The 15,662-nt window shown below is 41.0% G+C and overlaps 2 protein-coding genes across 5 annotated transcripts in view; both read left to right on the forward strand.

The window, feature by feature from the left end:
* ciz1b (cdkn1a interacting zinc finger protein 1b) overlaps window positions 1-3,415 on the forward strand; it is a 9,256-nt gene extending 5,841 nt beyond the window's left edge. For 2 of the 3 annotated variants that reach the window (XM_031302179.2, XM_031302178.2), the window contains exons 11-13: window positions 752-806; window positions 1,169-1,290; window positions 2,071-2,250. In XM_031302179.2, coding sequence (XP_031158039.1) covers window positions 752-806; window positions 1,169-1,290; window positions 2,071-2,124 — 231 coding nt within the window. In that variant the 3' untranslated portion in view covers window positions 2,125-2,250. Of the gene's footprint in view, window positions 1-751; window positions 807-1,168; window positions 1,291-2,070; window positions 2,251-3,298 lie in introns of those variants that run through there. The other variant, XR_004896688.1, reaches the window with a different exon arrangement.
* surf4l (surfeit 4, like) lies at window positions 3,358-13,136 on the forward strand. 2 transcript variants are annotated; one of them, XM_031302183.2, is made up of 6 exons: window positions 3,358-3,553; window positions 8,025-8,211; window positions 9,392-9,468; window positions 9,857-9,900; window positions 10,232-10,421; window positions 11,524-13,134. In XM_031302183.2, exons 1-6 carry the CDS (start codon window positions 3,506-3,508, stop codon window positions 11,788-11,790), a joined length of 813 nt encoding a protein of 270 aa, XP_031158043.1. In that variant the 5' UTR covers window positions 3,358-3,505; the 3' UTR covers window positions 11,791-13,134. The 2 variants fall into 2 exon arrangements, with proteins under 2 accessions (XP_031158043.1, XP_031158044.1); XM_031302184.2 differs by lacking the exon at window positions 3,358-3,553 and adding an exon at window positions 3,627-3,775 and having other exon boundaries at window positions 11,524-13,136.
* The last annotated feature ends 2,526 nt before the right edge of the window (window positions 13,137-15,662 follow it).

A 15,662-nucleotide genomic window follows, 5' to 3' on the forward strand; every position in this document is an offset into this window, starting at 1 on the left:
ACTGCACATGTGCAGTAGCTCAGATGTAGATCATGTCAGCTAGCTAGCTCCATAGACAGTAAAAGAGGCTGTTTCTACAACTTCAGTCAGTTACAAGGCAAGATTAGCTGGGAGACTTCTAAATGAGGGCGCACATGTAAGTAGTTCCTTTTGTAGATTATGGTGAACTTGTGTGTGTTGTAGCAGTGCTTTGCTATTGAGAACGAGGTAGCATGCTAGCGTTAGCATTAGCGTTAGCATGCTAACGAGCTAATGGTTGCGGTTAGCCTGCTCATTTCGGCTTGTGACGTCACAAGCCGTGCCGATTTTGAACAGCTCACCCAGAGACTGAAGGCAGGACACATTCAGAAACCGTATCTCACTCTAAACAGCATGGATGGATTTTTTTCAAAGTTTGTATGTGTGTGGAAGCACTAGAGACACAACATAACACCCCAAATCCCAGAAAAAGTGTTTTTTTCATAATATGGGCACTTTAAAGTATTTCAAAAGTAATCCAAAGTATTTATAATATGTTACTTAAATTGAGTAATCTAATAGAATATGTTACAAATTACATTTTAGGGCATGTATTCAGTAATCTGTTGTGGAATACGTTTTAAAAGGAACTCTCCCAACACTGCAAACATACATAGAAATGAACTTGTGTTGAAACTGAGAAATGTGTGTGTGTGTGTGTGTGTGTGTGTGTGTGTGTGTGTGTGTGTGTGTGTGTGTGTGTGTGTGTGTGCGCGTGTGCGTGTTTTTGCAGGCAGCTGTCACACAGAAAACAGACAAGGAGGAATATGACCCCCACACCACATATGGTATGTTCTTGCCGTTACTGTAGTAACTGTTATTGCTGTATGACAGCTGTTTGTCAGTCTAGTCAGTATACTGTATATAGAATAGTCAGTACAGAGTAAGTACACAGCTGTATACAGGTTTGACCTTTGATTAAAATGTTGTAATTGGATGTTTATTAAAGCATGATGTTGAGATTTAAATCTAAATCTGATTTATGAGAATTTCCTGTTAGTATCTATTTACACCGTCATAATGTACCAGTTTTGAAACAGGAAATAAAATATAAACAAATATATTCCAAATAATAATAAATATTAAAATTTAAATATATAAATAATATTGACTTAATATTAAAACAATACATGTATCTGTGTCCCTACAGGAAGTAGTTTTGTGCTTCCTGTTTCTGGCTTCCTGTGTCAACTGTGTAATAAGTTCTTCTACAGAGAGACAACAGCACGACACACACACTGCAGGACACACACGCACTACCTCAACCTGCAGGTAACACGCACACACACATTTGTCTTTCTGTTCTTGTGAAGACCTTCCCTGACATAATGCCTGACCCCGAACCTGAACCTGAGCCTTAAAACCATAGACTGTAAAAGTAATGGACATAGCATCCAGGTCTACAGCATAGACTGTTAATATTAACGGACAACGCATCCGGTTCGGCGAAGTGCTGCAAATGCGGAAGTGCCTCAAACCTGCATTCTATCTGAATTCCAGCAGGGGGCGACACGTGCAGTTGCAAAAGGAGGTCGGTTTCTGTAGAAGTCTATGAGAAAGAGACCCACTCTCACTTGATTTATTACCTCAGTAAACATTTTCATAATGACTTAATGGTCTCAATCGCTAGTTTTAAGTCTTCTGCAACACAGAATGATGTTCATTTTTTGAATTATGGTCTCGTTGATTTTAAAATCGACGATAAAGCAGGGGGTGTTTTAGGGCGTGGCTATGATGTGATTGCCAGTGAAAGTGTGTAACGTAACATAGAGTGTAAGCAGCTCCTCCCTCACTCCTCCCTCTCGTCCAAAATCGTCACATCCGTAACCAGGATGGCTGCGCCCGTAATGGCAAACTTAATTAATAATTAATTAATTGATATACTGTCTATGGTCTACAGTGAAGCCAACGCAGAAGTGCCTAAAACCTGCATTCTCTCTAATTTCCAGCAGGGGGCGACTTCACTGATTTGTCATCACAAAGATAAACGAACGTGCGCGCGCACACACACACACACACACACACTGCTGAATGTGTTGTTTTGTTTTTCAGAGCCACAGAGCTAAGAGAACACATGAAGATCAGGACAGATCTGCTCTCACCTGACCTACTCTTGCTGTATCCCACAATGCATCTCTGTATCCAGGTGATACTGCTGTAAAGACACAGAACAGGCATGTTCTTCCAAAATAATGAAAACATTAAACGGGTACAAATATGGTCAACTCACAACCTGTGTGGTTTTCATTGGATTATATTTGGATGTTTTGTGACACTGAGATGCCTCTTTACTGACACCTGGTGGCTGTTAGAGGAACTGCAGCTTCAAGTCTCAATGAAGTCACGAAACTCAAATCATGATATTTAAATGTATAGTTTATATTAAAGGATATAACGGTGTATTAGGCCATTAATATATATATTGGATCAACCTCATCACACCACAGATGCCGCTGCTTGCCGTGTATTATGTGTCCTGCTATACCACAAATCCCATTTGAATTGCCCGCAGATGTAACCATATATAACGATATCCTTGCATCTGTACATGGCGTTCCTGGTGCAAAATTTTTGAATAGGCCCAATTAGCAATGTCTCTTTAAAGTCCAGATGCTTATGATAATATGAGAATTATGGGCTAAAATCACAACTATTTCCTTATTGCTGAATCCGATTGCAAAATATAATTTTATCAGGTCATCTACTGTAGGCTTACACGGCAAGTGGCTGTAGTGTGATGAGGTTGATCAAATTTTTCAAAGTGAAGCAACATGGTTCCTTGACAAAAACAAGTTTTTTAAAGTCACAAATTTGTGACTTTAATATCAGAATTTCTGGGGAGGTTCTTGTGAATTTGTGAGGGGTTTTTTTTCTCTCTCTTTTCTGTCTTATTATCACTTGTCCTGAAGAAACTAAAACCAACAATAAATGTATGCAACAGTTGTATAACCAGAAATTTACAAATCCTGAAGTCATGACTGCTACATAGGTTATTTTGATCTGGCAAACATTTCATTTACATTTCTACATTTATTTTTCTCTTTTTTTTCTTTTCATCTGGGACCATTTTTGTGCTTTTTATTTTTTATTTACACTTTTACATTTACACAAGATAGACATACAGGAAACAATCAAACTGACAAACAAACATTATGACCTTGAAATCATCTGTAGTGTTTCTGGTGAGGGTGAAAAGTCACAGCCACACAATGTTTTATTTTATTAGTTAAATTATATTTCATTTAAAAAAGAAAAAAAGAGAATATGTAACCATTTCCAGGCACTCTCCGTACACGTGGCATGCCTCACCCTGTCGCGTCCAGAGGGGGCGCTGTCCCCGCTGAACGCAGAGGATTGTGGGATCGCAGGAGGCAGTAGCGGAGCATCATCATCATCACTGCCGTACCGCGGGACTCGTCTCACCGGACTTTAACCTGATCTGGGAGCCGTTTCTCCGCACTTAAGTGCCTTAACAGCGGAGGGAGAGATGGGACACGGAGACCTGATGAGCCAGGCGGAGGATGTAGCGGACCAGGTGAGCTCCTCTCTGCGGGAAACACACATCCTGAACCGGCCACAGACAGGGGCTGGGACTCTGGCAGACCGCGGTTGTCCGGATATTTTCTGCTATCGAATTCCATTTAAAAATCAGATCAGTTTTATGGAGCTTTGTACACGGTGCACACTCCGGCAAATCAGTGTTGTCTTCCGGTAAATTGGGCCTACAGAAGATTTTCCCAAACAGTACTTTGTTCGAGTAAGATCAACTTTTGTTGAACTTTTGAAGCATAGACATTGTTTTACTGTGTAACGTTAACGTTAGTTAGGCGGAGGCAGATTGTGGGTGTCTGAGAGTCTGTCTGAAAATAAAGTTATACTGAAACACCAAAAATAGCTGTTTAGTCAAATTACTTGTATGCCGAAGTGAGGAGTGGCTCCTAATGATGTGCTCAAGGCCTCGGTTGTTTTCTATCAGCTAAGAATGTCGGCGGATAAGCATGGAAACTTAAAACGTGCAGAGTTTTAAACGGAGTCTGGTGTAACGTTCCCTTCATCTTAGAGAGGGGAAATACCGGTATTAGGTTTTACATTTTTCGAAGACCATGTTATTGAAAAGAAAAGCGATTCTTCTTCTTTGCTGAGTTTAAATCGTATTTGAAGTTATTTTGATAATTGCTTCCACAACATCTGTAGGCTGTTCCATAAGAAGATTCGGGGAACAATATAAAGTCAGTTCTAGATTTGTGAATATTGGAAGAAGTCATGGTCAATTACGCGTATGCCGAAAGGACGAATAGATCTTAGTAATTAAACTGTTGTGTTAAGTTATTTGTTACCCGATGTGAGTCTGCAGACTAGAAGGGTGGGAAAAATTGACATGCTTTTCTCAACGGACTCTGGTGTGCCGATTGTTGTGCCATAAAGAACGTAATTTAACAAATTTGAATGCTAGTTTCTATCACAGAATGATGCAAAAATCAAACGAAAAGGAAATTATTAATAATTGAATATTGTAGATTTTAAATAACGTTCATACTATTACAACAGGTAGTAACGGTGTCTCAGAACAGCGGAAATAGGCTATGCAGCTTTGCCGTTGCATCGCAGCCTCGAGTCGATATATTCAATTGTTGTTGTTGCTGCACTCTTGTGTTTCTGCCTGGCTGTTTTACACAGTCTGTGGTTTCTGCACATCATGTTTACTTATACAGTTGTAGTTTTCCTGCTTTTATGTAAGCAGCTTTACACGGGAAGCAGTTTGATGAGGATGTTGAAGCTGACTGGCTGCCACATACGCACTCTGATTATGATGTCAGGCTAGTCTCCTCTTCTCACTACCGCTTTAATTCAGCAGCAAAAAAAGAGGCATGTTATTCAGCTGCCAGTAGGATTGGGCATCGATAACTGATTCCTACTTGGAATCGTTTCAAAAATTACAATTCCAGTAGAATCGTTTTTTTATTGGAATCGTTTAGAGGATTTGGTTACAAATCCGATCATTGCTTCCCAATTTAAAATGCACAAGTTTTGGTTTCCGTAGCGTCCAGGCGCTTGTTGTGTTGCAGCCTTGGAGCACAGCAAACAGCGCTCTAGTGTGGCTTTATTTGACTTTGAAAAAAGCCCTGTAAAACTGCAAACCACCATTGAATCAAAATAAAACGTTCCTCTTATTTGTGAAAATAGGCATGTGACCCGTTTCAACTCCACCCCTCAAAGAATCGGAATCGAGAATCGATAAGAACCGGAATCGAATCAGACAATTGTTGAAATCAAACGATGCCCAACCCTAGCTGCCAGTGAAAACCAAAATTACATTTGGTCACACCAGCAGTGTTTTCCCTCGGTTTGTGAAAGACTTAGGTGCATGTATTTGGTGGGAGGGTTTGGGGTCCTCCCTCAAGAAAATGTTACGTTTTTCAATTAAAAGGTATGCAATTTCACATAATTTTGGACCATTATAGTTACTACCATAGCTGTTTCTAAAATGTTGGAAAAGCTAGAGCAGATGATAAATAAATGACACTCAAAAAGCATTAAAGTGCCCATATTATGAACAAAAATCACTTTTTCTGGGATTTAGGGTGTTCTTTTGTGTCTCTGGTGCTTCCACATACATACAAACTTTGAAAAAAATCCATCCATGGTGTTTAGAGTGAGATACAGTTTCTGAATGTGTCCTGACTTCAGTCTCTGGGTGAGCTGTTCAGAATCGGCACGGCTTGTGACGTCACAAGCCGAAACGAGCAGGCTAACCGCAACCATTAGCTCGTTAGAATGCTAATGCTAACGCTAGCATGCTACCTCGTTCTCAATAGCAAAGCACTGCTACAATACACACAAGTTCACCATAATCTACAAAAGAACTACTTCCATGTGCGCCCTCATTTAGAAGTCTCCCAGCTAATCCTGCCTTGTAACTGACCGAAGTTGTAGAAACAGCCTTTCTTTTACTGTCTATGGAGCTAGCTAACTGACATGATCTACATCTGAGCTACTGGGCATGTGCAGTGCAATCAAAGATAGTACAGAAGAAGAAGAAGAAAAGAGGTCTCACTCTGTAGCTAAAACAGAGACCAGCTGAAAAGAGGATCTGCAGCAGTGAGATAGAGCACTGCAGTACAACAAAAATATGGTGTTTTTTGAAAATTAAACCATGTAAACCTATTCTGGTACAACCTTAAAATACAATTATGAACCTGAAAATGAGCATAATATGGCTGCTTTAAGACAAAACTTGCAAAGTAATGACTTCTTTAACCCAACTACAATCATTAGATGTGAAAAGAGTCTTTAAGTTTTGATGCTCACGTTGATTTTACATTTATTCAGCTTAGACTGGTGCCCAAAACGGCTTGGGTGCTGCACCTAAACCTTATAATGGCAGGGGAAACCCTGCAAAGTGGTTTCAGTGCAATCCTATAAGGAAACATCTCAGTGTATCTGTTTACCTGTTACCCAGCAGAAGGTTGTATCCTCACAGGTATTTATGTGGCCTATTTTTTTTTTTTTTATGTCAAATATGGTATGCCTACACATAGTAATGCATGATGGTAACTTGAAACTGCACCAGAAAGAAAAGGTAGGTTTCCCTGAATCATACGATGTGTACCACTTTTATATATTTATATATATATATATATATAAATATAAATATGTCCAGGCAATTGGACATGTCTATGTAGGTGTTAGAGGGTTTTAAATATGATACGTTGTTAATTTGATAGTGTCAGACAGGGAAGAAAAACATGTCAATTGTTTCTTAAGAAACGTACCTGTAGAAGGAATGTTAATTATGATTTAATAGTTTAAATGTTTAAAAGACAGATTAAAATGAGATTACAAAAGATGTGGACTGGAAGATGGCGGACGAGTAGTAGACGCGTTTGACTCCCGTTCCCAAGCCCTTTCATATACTTTCATCTCTAAAAATCTGTATTCCCTTCTCCACCTTTTGCAACAAGTTTATATAACTTGTGAACATGGCATGACCTTCGCAGATATGGCTTCTAAAGCTGCAAAGCAAAATAAAAAAAGACATCTCGCCAAAGGACGATGTAGCCGCTAGCGACCTAAGCATGGCTGCACTGACCAACTTGCTGGAGGTCCACAAAGCAGACCTTTCTGCTGAATTTAAGACGACCATCTCTGCTCTTGAGTCTAAAATTGACCTGGTGCAAGCTACTGTGTGTAATCACGGGCAGGTTCAGGACACTGAACTTGACAAATCTTCCACCACACTTTGTGTGTGTGTGTGTGTGTGTGTGTGTGTGTGTGTGTGTGTGTGTGTGTGTGTGTGTGTGTGTGTGTGTGTGTGTGTGTGTGTGTGTGTGTGTGTGTGTGTTCTTTTTTGTGGGTGGGCTATTAGGGACCTGAAGACAGGTGTGTGTGGAAGGGCCAGTATATGGGTTGGAAGCTCCTTTTGTTATCACTTATCTGTACAACACTTTGTTTATGCAAATGTCACTAACTTGGAAAAAACAGTAAAGAGATTGAGGGAAAAAAAAAAAGAAAAGAAAACAACACCAAAACATTTATCCAAAACAAAAACATAAAATAAAGCATTAAATAAGCAGAATCAGGTACAGAGTACGCTGTGTAGTAAATCACTTTGGTCTCTCTCTCTCTGTGTAGTAAATAAACAGCTGCATCTCCAGGGAGACGGCTCATTAATTCACACTCTGCTGTAATGAGGCTGACGCTGTTCTGACCTGCCGTAGTCGGATTGGCTCAGGGCTCCTGGCAGTGATGATGTGTAGACAGAGAGAGCGGGGTTTAACTGCGAGGTGAAGGGTGACTCATCAGAGAGTGTGTGTCTGTATGTGTCTCTGTGTGTGTGTCTGTGTCTTAAATGCTTTAATGTTAAGCTGCAGGAGTGGCATGGTATCAAGGATTATTTTCACCAGAGAGATTTAAACATGTCAGACTTCAACAGATTTTCCCGGTATAACAGAAACCCACACTTTAATCCACTCCTGACACTTTTACTCTTTTGTGTTGTGTTGTAGTTCCTGCGGGTCACCAAACACTACCTCCCCCACATGGCCCGGCTCTGTCTGGTCAGCACCTTCCTGGAGGACGGGTTCAGGATGTGGTTCCAGTGGGGGGAGCAGAGCGAGTACATCGAATCCACCTGGAACTGTGGACACTTCCTCGCCAACATCTTCGTCCTGCTCAACTTGCTGGGCCAGCTGGGTAATATATACGCACACGCGCTTGTCTTTCTATACTTGTGAGGACCCTTGTTGAAAAAAATGCATTCTCCAAAACCCCTAATATTACCCTAACCTGAACCATCAAACAGTCCTTTGAAGAAGCAAAAATGCAAAAATGTCCTCACTACGATGATTTAAAACGGAAACTGGTCCTCACAAAGATAGAGAAAACGGATCATTTAGGAAACTCGTGTCTGTTTTCCAGTTTTTAATGTCAACACGATGACTTAGTTCAGAGATCACTTTTACAATTTAAAACTGATTTACAGATTCAGGTGATTAAAACAGAATTTTGAATGGGCACTGCACTAGTAGTAATAATAATAATAATAATAATAATAATAATAATAACAACAGGGTTTGAATGGAGAAAGTCCGCTTTACAGTGGTTGCTGTCAGTTTTGACAATGTTAAGAAGTTACAGGTGAACATGTAGACCAACCTCTGATGTCTTCAGACACCACGTTTAACATGTGAACTAACACATGAGAAACTCAGTGGCGTATGTATGACAAGCCAATTCGTATGCCGTTTTTGCTTGTTATAAAAACGTATAATCGTTTTTTAGTGTGTTTATCAACGCCGTTTGGCCTCCATTGACCTACATTACATGTGAATTATCGCCGTGTGTCTGTCGCCCAGCAGGTAGTATAAAAGTAGGGAGGTTGGTTGTGGTGGCGGATGGGTAAAACATTTTTTTTTTTTTTTTTATTAAATAAAGCCTTCCCCAATGTTCTTTTCCTAAACCCAACCGTTTATTGTTTTCCTAAGCGTGTGACATTGGTTACCGTCGTGTTTTTGTTGTTTTTTTAGTGTTACTAAAGCCTTTCCCAATGTTCTTTCCCTAAACCCAACCTTTTTCTTTTTTTTTTTTTTTTTTTTTATACACCGCTTTAGCGATAACACGGCACGTGGCGTGTATGTTTACATCCGCTGTATACAGCATAGACATACACGTGGATAGCTCAAAATGCGTACAGATAACACGCCATTTGGCTTTAGGAAAGTGGCGTGTATGTTTACGCAAAGTCATGATGCCATGTTAAGAAACTGGATGTCTTCGCCTCATGATAATAAATTGCCTGTTACGTGCAAAAAAACTTATATCATCATAACACAGAAATGTCCTTAATAAAAAACATCCGTCTGTCTCTCTGCAGGTGGCTGTGTGTTAATCCTCAGTAGGAACTTTGTTCAGTACGCCTGCTTCACTCTGTTTGGGATCATTGGCCTGCAGGTACACACACACACACACACACACACACACACACACACACACAAAAACAAACAAACAAACAAACAAACAAAGTCTGTCCGTCATGATGTGAATGTGCCGTTATCTAACATGATGAGTTAACTTCAGCCTTTAATCAGCTCTTCATGATGTCTTTCTGTTCTTCCGTCCTCAGTTTTAGACGTCGCATGAACCATGAACAGCTTTTCAGTCTGTTGTGTGTTCACATTGGAAAAAAAACAAAAAAACAACCAGTATCCAAACTGAAATACTCTGGACACTTTTGTCCCACAGTGCCAAAAGAAAGTGAAATCAAACACTTACTGTGAACATCAGAGTACGGATGTACAGTATGTGATAGGGACAGTTAATGTTTCCTCCTCCTCTGCAGACGCTGGCCTACAGCATCCTGTGGGACCCAAAGTTTCTCATGAGGTGAGTCTGTGACCTTTGACCTGTGAGCATGCACAACCACAGTCTGCATGGAGCCATCTTTAATGATTATCTTAACATCTTACACAAATCACAGTCACGGTCATTTATCATACAGTGTATATATATATATATATATAATTATTCTGCAGAACAGAAAGTTCTGAGTACTTAAGTTTGTCAATCTGCTTTTTTAAATCATCTCTCCCCGTTTCCTTCCCTCCTCTCTCTTTGTTTCCTCTCCTCCTCCATCTCCTTTCCCCACCTCTCCCTGTTTCCTTTTCTCCCCTTTCTGCTTGCTTTCTCTCTCTTCCCCCCCCCCCCCCCCCCATAGGAACCTGGCGTTGGGGGGAGGCCTCCTCCTCCTCCTGGCAGAGTGTCGGGGGGAGGCTCGCAGTGTGTTTGCAGGAGTTCCTTCTCTCGGTCACCAGAGCTCCCCGAAACACCTCCTGCAGCTGGGAGGAAGGGTCCTCCTTGTCCTCATGTTCATGACGCTGCTGCACTTTGACCTCAGCCTGTTCAGTGTGAGTGACACACACACACACACACACACACACACACACACACACACACACACACACACACACACACAGTTGCTTTTTGGATATTTATATACGTTTCTGTTTTTATGTACATTATAGAAAATTTTTATTTTGTTGTGTTGTCCTTGTTTCAGCTGTGTCTATTTCTTTTAAGTTCATTACAATAAAGCTGATTCTGAACATGCTAATGTGTTCAAGTTAGCATGTTAGCATGCTATGTTAAAATACAACTGAGGTTGATGGGGATTCAGTCATTTATGGAGCCCAAACTGGTAAACAATTGGAAACAGACTTTGTGATCAACATCACAAGATCATTCACAGAAGATAAAACATGACCATGTTTCAGGACTTCAAGGGCTACGTAGTCGATAGTTTTAAAGGTTTTCTATTATTTAAAGGTCCAATGTGCAGGGATTTCTCCCATCTAGCGTTGAGATCATACAACGTATTACAACTAAGGTAGTCGGTAGCCTTCATGCTTCAAAAAGCCGGTCTCTTGCTCTTTTCAATATCTTTTTTCTTTTTCTGGGCGAAGAAGAAGACTCCTGTTCCTGAAATTTGGATTTTGAATATGTGTGGTCCTCCATGTTTCCTTCTTCAAACTTGCCGGGGCCGGGAAGCTACGATACCCATTAGCAGCATTAGCAGCACCTGTGAGTTAATCATGTGACAGCGAAAAACGCAAAAGGCGGAGCAGTACATCCTGTATGTCCCTTACCGGCTAACGTATTTCAAGATGGCGCATGAATATGGAGCGTCTACCCCAGTTCATGCGAATGCAAATGTAAAATTTTTGAAGTTGTGAAGTTTGTGAACGGGCAACACAGATTTTGATAATGAACAACTAAACACGTTGCACACTGGACCTTTTAATAAAGTTTTGTCCTCAACAAATCTGTATTGATTTATATTGTCCCCTTTACATAAACATTGTGAAGGGGACAATATCAATTAAATTCAGAGCACCGTTGAACGCATCAAATGGAAGATTTTCTTTCACTAACCTCTCGGCTCAGATCCTGAACTGAACTCTTTCAGTTTCTGTGTGAATCCTCATGTTGACGTGCTGATCCTGTGTCCAGATCCTGCAGAACCTGGTGGGTACGGCACTCATCGTGCTGGTGGCGGTGGGCTTTAAGACCAAGCTGGCCGCTCTGACTCTGGTGGTCTGGCTGCTCTGCATCAACTTCACCTTCAACGCCTTCTGGAGCATCCCGTCGTACAAACCCATGCACGACTTCCTCAAGTACGACTTCTTCCAGACCACGTCGGTGATCGGAGGCCTGCTGCTGGTGGTGGCCCTGGGGCCCGGGGGGGTCTCCATGGACGAGAAGAAGAAAGAGTGGTGAGGAGGAGGGGGGGAGCAGGAGGGGGAGGATGAAGCTGAAAAAAATCAGTTTTAGTTCAGCATAAGATAGTTTTATTTTGAAATGTGGCCAGAATTCTTACTGTAAAAATTTAAGTTTTAAAATGTTCCCATACGGCCAATAAGAAAAAAAAAACGCATCTATAATATGAATATTATCAAATATAAGGGATTTTAAAACATTGTGCAAGCAGGTGTGATGTATTTATAATTACTATAAATCAACTATTAGAGCTTGTTTTTTACAGGGTGCTGGATAATTCCTGGTGACTGTAGCTTGTTTATAACAACACACTTTGCTGAGGCCATCACAATTAATTTTTCATGCGAAAATGGCAGAAAATTTAGTTGCCAGTTAGCCTGAAAGATGGGGATTTCCTCCTTTTCTCTGTTTTATATCATATTGCATTAAATATCTTTTAAGTTTTGGACAAAACAAGACATTTAAAGACATCAACTTGGACTTAGAGAAACCGAGAACATTTTTCACTATTGTATGACATTTTATAGACCAAGCAACTCACCTGCACAGTTAGACAGAAGCACCTGTCTGTCTGCAGGTCGACTTCTCATCAAAAGAAGTTTTACTGATTATGTCACATCAGCTGTGATATCTCAATCATCATCATTATTATTAACGATGATTAATTAATGAGCTCATACTGAAAGACTTTACAGAGTGCTTCATAATCAATTGAAATGTAACAGATTGCTGTGTACTAAAATAATAATAATCAGGGAATTTGGGAAAAATACCTAAACAATGTTTTACTACAAAGGTAACCTGCAGATATCTAATTAAACTGTGTGTACGCTGGTCTGAAGTCAGTGCGGTGTTCAGTGTGTGTGAAATAGTGCCTGCATGATTTATACATCTGACTCCAGATCTGCTCAGAACTTCCTCCTCTCTATGCTATTTATTTCCATTTTCACACTCCTCTTCCTCCCCCTCAGTTTTCTGAGTGACCAATCAGAGATTTCTCCTCGTGTGTGTGTGTTGTATGAATGCTGCTGTCGACATGTTTATTTTACAGAGAAACATTTCGACTTGTTATTGTTTTTAAATCAGCTGAAACATCAGAAATCAGTCAGCGCCCATCAACAGTCTAAATAATGAAATATTATTTTTGTTGTAATGGCTGGAAGTGTCCAGCAGGTGGAGCGGTTTACATTTTTACTGTTTCACTTCTGTTTTCTTGTTTGTTGCCGTTTGTTTCTCGGTGTGTGTTTTGTCTCTGAGTATCTATAAAGTTGTGACAAAGTGAAATAATTTTCTATAATGTGTTTTTGTAGAAGATGTTTAATAAACCAGTCCAGCATTGTGAAGCATTCTGTGTTGCTGCATTTATTTAATGTCAATCTGTTAATGTTATTAATAATGTGTAAATAGTATAGACTTTAGTCCAGCTTACATGTACTTTACACTTGTACTTTACTACATGTACTTGTTACTGCACTACATTTATCTGACATATATATTTACTGACAGGATCATTCTGCTGCATGAGGACAACTTTTTGACACTTCATTATGTATACTAAAAGTAACATTTTAAAATGGGAGTGTTGTTAACACAAAACACAGACAACGGAAACTATCTGACTCCTTTCTCCACCTCAACTGCCACGTTGTGTTCTTTAAGTGCTTTAGCTTCACGTTCAGCAGATGTTTCTGTCGGACAAACGCTTGAAACCCCAAAAAGTTTAATAGAAATGTTTTCACAGCCGTTAAACAGAAACCGAACGCTTCGGTTCACTAGCTGCTGATGGGGGGGGCACTGCTCAGCAGAGAATATTCAACTGAAGCTTGTAGGTCAGTGTATCTTTTGGTCATTCAGTTTTCCTTACATAAACAGGTATTAAAAAACAAAAAATGAATGGTTGATTTTTGTTTTAAAATACAAAATTTGAAAATTGAAATACAAGGTTTTTCTTTCCTTTTCATGGTCAAAAGGGGATGAGAGAAATTTAAAATATGCTTTCATCTTCTATTTCATATAACAAAAAATAAAATCATTAGAAAACAGAAATGAAAAAAGGCCTGTCTTTTTATATTCTGAGACCGGATGTTTCTCCAGCAGCAGTGGCAACAAAAACTGTCCTGTCCTGTTAGTAGTGTCCTGTACACTGTCCTGTGACTCACATGACTGTCCCGGGACAGTCAGACACTGTCCTGTGACCCCATGACTGTCCCAGGACAGTCAGACACTGTCCTGTACACTGTCCTGTGCCTCCCAGGCACTGTCCTGTGACTCCATGGCTGTCCTGGGACAGTCAGACACTGTCCTGTACACCGTCCTGTGACTCCGATGACTGTCCTGTAAACTGTCCTGTGAATACATGACTGTCCCGGGACAGTCAGACACTGTCCTGCAACTCCGATGACTGTCCTGAGACAGTCAGACACTGTCCTGTGACTCCGATGACTGTCCTGAGACAGTTAGACACTGTCCTGTACACTGTCCTGTGACTCCATGACTGTCCCGGGACAGTCAGACACTGTCCTGTACACTGTCCTGTGACTCCCATGACTGTCCCGGGACAGTCAGACACTGTCCTGTACACCCAGACCCTCTCCTGTGACACCCAGACACTGTCCTGTGACTCCATGACTGTCCCGGGACAGTCAGACACTGTCCTCTGACTCCCATGACTGTCCTGAGTCAGACACTGTCTTGTACACTGTCCTGTGACTCCCATGACTGTCCCGGGACAGTCAGACACTGTCCTGTACACCCAGTCACTGTCCTGTGACACCCAGACACTGTCCTGTGACCCCACTGTCATGGACAGTGTCTGACTGTCCTGTCTGGGAGTCACAGGACATTGTACAGGACAGTGTCTGACTGTCCCAGGACAGTCATGGGAGTCACAGGACAGTGTACAGGACAATGTCTGACTGTCCCGGGACAGTCATGGGAGTCACAGGACATTGTACAGGACAGTGTCTGACTGTCCCTGGACAGTCATGGAGTCACAGGACAGTGTCTGACTGTCCCAGGACAGTCATGGGAGTCACAGGACAGTGTACAGGACAATGTCTGACTGTCTCTGGACAGTCATGGGAGTCACAGGATATTGTACAGGACAGTGTCTGACTGTCCCTGGACAGTCATGGAGTCACAGGACAGTGTCTTGGAGTCACAGGACAGTGTCTGACTGTCCTGGGACAGTCATGGAGTCACAGGACAGTGTCTGATTGTCCCAGGACAGTCATGAGAGTCACAGGACAGTGTCTGATTGTCCCGGGACAGTCATGGGAGTCACAGGACAGTGTACAGGACACTACCAACAGGACAGGACAGTTTTTGCTGCCACTGCTTCTCTGTTGCTTTCAGCACAGGCTAAAATGACTTTGGATTCCTCCTCTGATGTGATTTTAGACATGGCGAACAAAAGGCCTGTCATGTGCAGAAATCTCTGTGCGCATATCACAGGGAAGTGGGGGGTGCAAGAGGATTTTCTTTAAGAAATGTGAGGAGATTTTGCGCTATAAATGGCTCAAACTTGATTAGACCATAGACTCATCTGACACTGTGCTAAAGTTAGCTTCCGCTTCGTACTCCAACTTCCTGACCGACTGATTGTTTTGCACATCTTTACATAAATATACATAAATATGGCTATGAAATACATCCTGAAATGAATAAATGAGGTAATACATACAAAGATATAAATATTAATATTAACAGTATAGATGTTTCAAAGTCATTTTAGCCTGTTAAGCAACACTGGTACACTGGCGCTGTTGCCTTGGAAATGACAACATCCGGTCTCAGAATTTTTTTGGTTTCTATTTTTGAGTGATTTTATTTTTTGTTAAATGAAACAGAAAATTAATATGAAAGCATATTTT

This window comes from Sander lucioperca, chromosome 2, assembly GCF_008315115.2.
Source record: "Sander lucioperca isolate FBNREF2018 chromosome 2, SLUC_FBN_1.2, whole genome shotgun sequence".
NCBI lineage: Eukaryota > Metazoa > Chordata > Actinopteri > Perciformes > Percidae > Sander > Sander lucioperca.